The 6,693-nt window shown below is 40.7% G+C and overlaps 1 protein-coding gene across 1 annotated transcript; it reads right to left on the bottom strand.

Annotated features, from left to right (window-relative positions):
* Nucleotides 1–983: 983 nt before the first annotated feature.
* LOC138635822 (sterile alpha motif domain-containing protein 12-like) lies at nt 984–6,693 on the bottom strand. The gene is made up of 4 exons (XM_069723493.1): nt 6,594–6,693; nt 2,069–2,193; nt 1,714–1,854; nt 984–1,501 (listed from the first exon to the last, which is right to left on the bottom strand). Exons 2-4 carry the CDS (start codon nt 2,187–2,189, stop codon nt 1,485–1,487), a joined length of 279 nt encoding a protein of 92 aa, XP_069579594.1. The 5' UTR covers nt 2,190–2,193; nt 6,594–6,693; the 3' UTR covers nt 984–1,484.

The following is a 6,693-nucleotide window of genomic DNA, read 5'->3' as shown; positions in this document are numbered from 1 at the left end:
ATTTGGGTTGACCGCAAGAAACGCTCACAAAACTTTTCACGTAAAACAAATGTGCAGCAGCAACACTGACGCCTGTAAAACACCCGCTGAAGGAGCACAAACATCATAAATATAGATTTCAAAAAAAATAATTAAAAAAAAAAAAAGGAGTCTGAAAGTTTTAGGACCATCTGCATTAAGGACGGTGACGAACGTCAAATATTTGAGTGGAACAACTGCAGCTGTATTGTGAAATCAATTTCAGAGTCGGCATCAGTTGAGGGGAAAAAAAAAAAAACTATAAAAACTTTTTAAAAAAAAAGAAGAAGAAGCAAACGGCAGGAGAAAGTTTCACCCGCCTGGATTCTGCTTTCCTAATCTGACATGAAATATTTAACCCTTTCCACCCCCGGGAGGTTTTTCCACCAGCCGGCGTCAGTGAAGACCAGGTTGGAGTGTCGCTGACTCAGCGTTATGAGGATGTGAGTTTAATTCAGACTTTAGATCGAACAGAAGTTAAAAAAAATTAATAAATAAGTGACGTTACGTCAAGTTACTTAATGTACGTCTGGACTATTGTGTCGACAACACGGCAGCGTGTTACTGAGCTGTTTTTGTTGTTGTTTTTTTTAAAGGCCGAAGTGGTTAAATAGAAACTCTTGACTTTTTAATTTAAATTTGACAAACTCGGGGTCAAGCAGCGAGACCGCAGTTTACTACATTTGCAATCTTGTTTTTAAAAAAAAATATTTTAAGGTCTTTCTTTTGATTTTATTAGACGCATAATTTCACGCCCCTTTAATAGGCGTTTTTGGATTTAGGTTTTGACCGCGCGATAGTTTGAGATTTGTAAATGAAGTGCTACTTAAATTAGTTTTTTTTTTTTTTTTAAATCGATGAATTATCTGCTGTCAAATACAAAAGTTTTAAAAGCGATACTGGGGGATTAGCAGCTAGCGGCGCTGAGATCAGGCACATTGGCGATTTGAGCCAAACGCTTTTGAGACGTTGCGCCTTAAAAACGAGAAACACACACCCTCAATATTTGGATCAAAATTTCATGTCCACTCATCTAATATTTTGTCTTCGTCTGGATTCGAGTTTTGAGGCCGCTTTCCTTATTCAATACGTCGGGCGCTTTTACAACGCTCCGGGTCGGTCGCAGATCTTACGACGGACGAAAGAAACAAAAGGGACGGAAACGAACGGACGGCGTCAGGGGAAAAAGACGACCAGACAAAAACTCATCTCATCCATCTGCACAGGTCAGATTTCACAGGAAATGGGTTTCTTTCTCTCCTCAAGCCCTCATCGATCCTTCTTCTTCTTCTTCTTCCTTTCTTCTATTCACCTTCTCTTGTTATTTCCATCACTCCCACCTTTCTCTCTCCTTCAGAGCGATGAATGGATGGGTGGTGAAGTTTAAAAAAAAAAAATAAAAAATGCTGGGTTTCTTTCTTTTTTGAAGATCTTTTTCATTTCTTTTTTTTTTTTTTTACTGTCCTTCATGGAGAAAAACAGTCTGGAGAGAAGACGAGAGAGAGCGAATGAAATGTGAATTAGTGGCGCCGTTTTGTCTCGCTGGATACAAACTGAAATTCGAATTATAATCCTAAAGCTTGTGGTTTTTTGTTCCAAAAAAAAAAAAAAAATCAAATAAAAGGTTGTGCTTTGCGTGTCGGACGGCGTTATCGGGGTTGCGGCCGCGGGCGAAAGTCGTTCGAGCGTTCTCACCGGAGCGGATGTCGCCGAGTTCGCCGATTTCCTCCTGAACTCGGAGGAGGAGGAGATCCTGCAGGATCTGCTGCCGCTGCTCCTCGTCCTCCACCCCGAGGAGCTCCAGGTGGCGCTCCTTCAGTCTCAGCAACGCACGGCCTGCGGAAAAGCCGTCACACGTGTCGAGTGTAAGACAGTCGAGCGTTCAACGCATTCGTTTGGGTTGCGAATCATTTAAACAACATATTGCAACAGATTGAATAGAAACAAATGACTTTTTTTTTTTTTAAATCGACTCAACATTACGGATCTTTTCTGTCAACGTTCGTCCCAGTTTTAAAATTGGTTTTGAATTTAAAAGCACGGGTTGCACCTGATATAGCGTGTTTGATTATGGCTTGATGGAGTAAGCCCGTGTGGGCGGGGCACTGCTCCCGAACCCACTCCAGCACTTCTTCCACCGACCACGAAGACGCTCGCTTCGACGCGTCCATCGCCCTGCGACCGCCAGAGAAAATTGACATTAAAATTAAAATGCATCTTAAATGTGTTGTTTTTTTTAATTTATGTAACAAAGAGACTTCAAAATGCATGTACTGTACCTGCTAAAAAAAAAATTTTTAAAAAAAATCCAGTCTTCAAGCGGTCCTTGGAAGCTCCTGCATACCAGGTATGAAAGTTTTAAAATGACACTGTACATGTGACGTTGAGGTTGTTTTTGTTGTTGTTTTTTTTTCGACCTTACGGACCGGATCCTGTGTTTGCGGGTTCCCGTTTTAAAAACATCCATCACGGTCTCCAGATTGATTCCACGTTCATCTCCGTTTGAGAATGTAAATATAGTTTGACTCATCAGATGGAGAACGTCAGTAAAAAAAAACCTGGCCCAAGTTCTGGTGACATTTTTTTTCTCTCCTTTCTTCAAAAAATCGACCATTTTTAAATCTCCCCGTCGTAACTAATAACAACAGCCTCAGAAAAGTTTGGCGAAACGCAAGTTTTGACAAAGATTTGACAAACACACAATCTAAAAAAAAAAAAAATTTCTTATCCGACGCGAAGCGTCGTCCTCAAATTCCTTGTTTTACTGACCAAGTTTGAAATCCAAATATATTCAAAATTATAATGATATATATATTAAAAAAAAAAAAAAAATTTAAAAAAGAAAAAGAAAAGCAGCAGAATATTCACCTCTAAAAGTATTTGGCTTTTGTTTTTGCTTGACAAATGATTAAACATCAATAATTGATCACCAAAATCCTTCTGTTGTGATTTGGTGACGGGCTGCCATCGGATTTCTTCCCATAAAAACACAGAAATGCAAGAAATGAACTCCAGATTAAGACCAACAGTACCGGTGCCGATTGAAAACACAAGTTTTCACTGGATTATTTAAATCCACCACATCTGAATTTGACGTCAACCATCGTTCTGAGCGTCTGGACGTCCTCCAGCAAGCAGCTCAGCGAAGTGGGGTTTTTTGTTGTTGTTGTTGTTGCTCGGGACACATTGACTGAGGACAGTTTTGTCTGCGGTAGACCTTCGGATGGGAGGAAATATCACTCGCTTTTTGATAGTTGGACGCTTCGGATTAAATTTCCTCCTCGCGCGGTGTCACCTGCTTACTCCATATAAGCCTGTTTTCCAGTGATTAATTTGACAACCTCCCCGAACAAGATGACAAACAGCTGAGCTGACAGATTCCTCCACCGGCGAGGTGAAAACAAACAACTCCGACAACTCCAGAGGTCAAAAACAAAACAAAAAGTTCTGCTGCTTCTCCAAAAATGTTTAAAAAAAATAAAATAAAATAAAATAAAAGAAAGTTGCCTCCGGTTCATTTGGCTTTTTCCCAGCCGGTATCCTCTCGGGCTGCACCGCTATAGGGCAAAAAAAAAACAACCTGCTAAACTGTTACTGTTGATGTGACCTTTACAGCAGGCCGGTCTAGTTATTAGGTTGTAAATATAGGAATGTAATTTCCTGCGTTAAAATAAAGGGGGAGGGTAGAGGGGGGGGCGGGGAGACGCGTGATTGGCCGAGGCGGTAACGAGATCCCGGCGGAGTAATTGACATACAGAAAGCGACCGGTGGGTGGAGGGGGGTGGGGAAGAGGGGCAAAAGAGAAGGAGGAAAGTTCCCTTCGGAGTCGGGGCGGGGGGGTGGGGGGGGTGGGGGGGTGAGCCGAGAGGGAAAGAAAAAAAAAAAAAATCTCACCGTGGTCTGTGCTGCTGGTTTTATGCCCGACGATAGCGTCTCTTAAAACCGTACGGCTCCTAAACCCGAAGCCCCCGGGGGGGGGTCTGGTTTTTTTTTTTTTTTTACAGGGGGCATGAAGCGACCGTATACACGGCTCGTCTTATTTGCTCTGAAGCATTTCATTTAAGCTCAAACTGCCCAGTTACAACTAAACCGGGACCTGTAAACAAAAGTAATAAACATCAGTGGAGAATCGGCCATTTAAAAAAAAAATAATAATAAAAAAAAAAAGTGGTCCCATTTATAGTGATAAAGCGTGGTAAATTTACACCTTCTCTACCACTTGTATTAAACGCATCAGCTCGCGTTCAAGCCTGAATCCAAAACGAACGTGTTTGAATTTGTTTTTTCCTTTCACCGGGTGCAGCGTCGAGACTTTCGTTCTGGTTAAAAAAAAAAATCAAAAAAAATCGACCTCTTTACTTCTGAACTTCCTGTTGTGCCTTCGGGATTCAAGACTTGCTGCAGCTCACCACTTCCGGTTTGATCCGCGCCCGCAGCCGCCGTCTGCTTCTACTTTCTGACCGTTTTTTTTTTTTTATTGAGCCCCGGTGGTGGAAAAGATAAAACAGCGTGGGCGAGGTTTTTTTTTTTTTTTTTATTAATTTTTTTCTTGGCAACTTGATTTCATGCACAACTAGAGGCAGGAGGGATAAAAATTAACGATTGAATCTTTTTTGAGTTGTAGTTTTGCGAGTTCGATGTGAACTGTACGCTCGCGCGATTTTGAATTCTCCCGTCTACTTGACTTTTATCGGTTGCAAAAACCACCTGCCAGGTAAATAAATGTAAGTATCACATCCTTAAATAGTGTTAAACTCACAGAAGTACCGCGTGGCCGTTTACCTACCCCGTAAATTACAGACACATTTAAAGGTCCACAGGAAGAAAAAAAAAAATACAAAACTATCTACATATGACATCACATACAGCAACTGACATGATACTGTGAGTACGATGTCACGGACTGGTCACGTAAGGGATGCAACAAAAAACACACACAAAAAAAGAGAAAAAGATTTGTGTTTGATGTTGTTTACAGAATATAGTGCATTTCTATCACCATGAGAGCTTTAAAGCACAAAATAATTCCCTAACTTGGAGTAAAGAACTACCGCCCAGAGCTTGAAACCACCATGTTGGTTGGATGTTTACTTTCCTTCCTGCCTGAATGTGACTTGAGTGTTAAAATCTAAAAGTCAATCCACCAGAGGATAGTGGGGGGGATCTTGGATTGAGTGTGAGTGTGAATGGGAAATCGTCTTCTTTTTTTATTATTATTATTATTATTATTATTCTAGTGCCAATACTTTGCATTTAAGTATTGATTGCAAAACAATACCTACATTCAAATGTTATATAAACACGTGCAGCCACGGACGAGCTTTGCAGAAGGAAAATTTAGTCTAAAACAGAGGAAGAAATAGAAAAAAGATTTGAATCACAAAATGTCTCTTTTAAAAAAATTAATAAATACATAAAAAACAGCTGAGCACAAAAGGGAATCAAACTGTCGATGGTGCGAGTGTTTATATATTGATGTACGTCATAAGGCCTTAATTTAGTGATTTATCCATTTCCACCCAACAAGGTAACAGCTGAAAATGACCATACACATGCGTCCAAGTAAACACTTGAGGACCGCTACGCTGTGGCTCCATTGACTTTTTCTACCACCTAAACAACTACATACATGTTGGAAATCCCTCCAGATCGCATGGGACTGTCCTGGCGCAACACTGGACCAATGCACACTAAACAAAAGGACTCGTACTCGAGTTTGCAGGCCTCCTTCGTGCATCCCAAGATGCAATCCTGCCACCTCGTGGTTTCTCGCAGAAGTACACCATCTCTCGATCAGCCTTTTAAAAATGTTGAAGCGTTTCTGTCTGTGGTGGACCAACTTTTCTGTGACTCTGTAATCTGCAGCTTTTCTCCATTTGACGCCAATTCCTGTTTCATAACTTCACAACAACTGCCGCTTTATTTTATTTTATTTTTTTTTTCTTTCAGCAAGTGGCAAAACATAAATTCATAGGAGAGGCACCTCTCGAGAACGTGTTAGGCCGAAGAGTTTTTATTTTATTTTTAATTTTTTAATAACATGCTATATAGTCATGCGTGTATGCGATGTTAAGGTTCTGTTGCGTGTTAATTGCCCTCAGATGACTTATTCTGTGATTTGGCGCTAAACATCAAAACAAAACTGAACGGAACTGAATTGAAATGCTTGAAATGTTTTTGCTTAATTGTGCAACAACTCCAAAGAAACAGACAAACGGGTTATAAATGTTAAAAAAAAAGAGAAAAGAAAATCGACTAAAATAACGAATGCTGTCGTTTACAGGCTTGTGCCGAACTGAAGTACATTAACTCAAAAATCATCGCTGTTATAAAACACGTGAGCAGCTTCGACGGTAAATTAATAGTAGTTAAAATACCCGATTTTTTAATGGAGTTTGGCGCGTTTTTTTTTTTCCCCTCTGTCGGGCAAGAAAGGCCCGCCCAAGGGAACTGTCTTCAAACATCACCTTTTTAATTACAAAAACAAAAAAATCAACATACTGTAGGTATGAGTACACGCGGACATCTTTACAAAGTTTTATGTCGGTTTTCGTTCAGGGAGAAGTTGTATTTACCTCCAGTCGGGTCCGTGCGGCGCCTCCTGTCTCTACCTGTTCAGACCTTTGGAAGAGCTGCTCCAGGTATGTTTGTTTTCCAGGCCACGCCCACATATCC

The sequence above is a fragment of the Brachyistius frenatus genome, unplaced genomic scaffold, assembly GCF_029030835.1.
Source record: "Brachyistius frenatus isolate BFR_SWC_R1_liver_20210118 unplaced genomic scaffold, ASM2903083v1 Contig_331, whole genome shotgun sequence".
Taxonomy (NCBI): Eukaryota; Metazoa; Chordata; class Actinopteri; family Embiotocidae; genus Brachyistius; species Brachyistius frenatus.
This window is presented reverse-complemented; position numbering and strand designations above follow the sequence as displayed.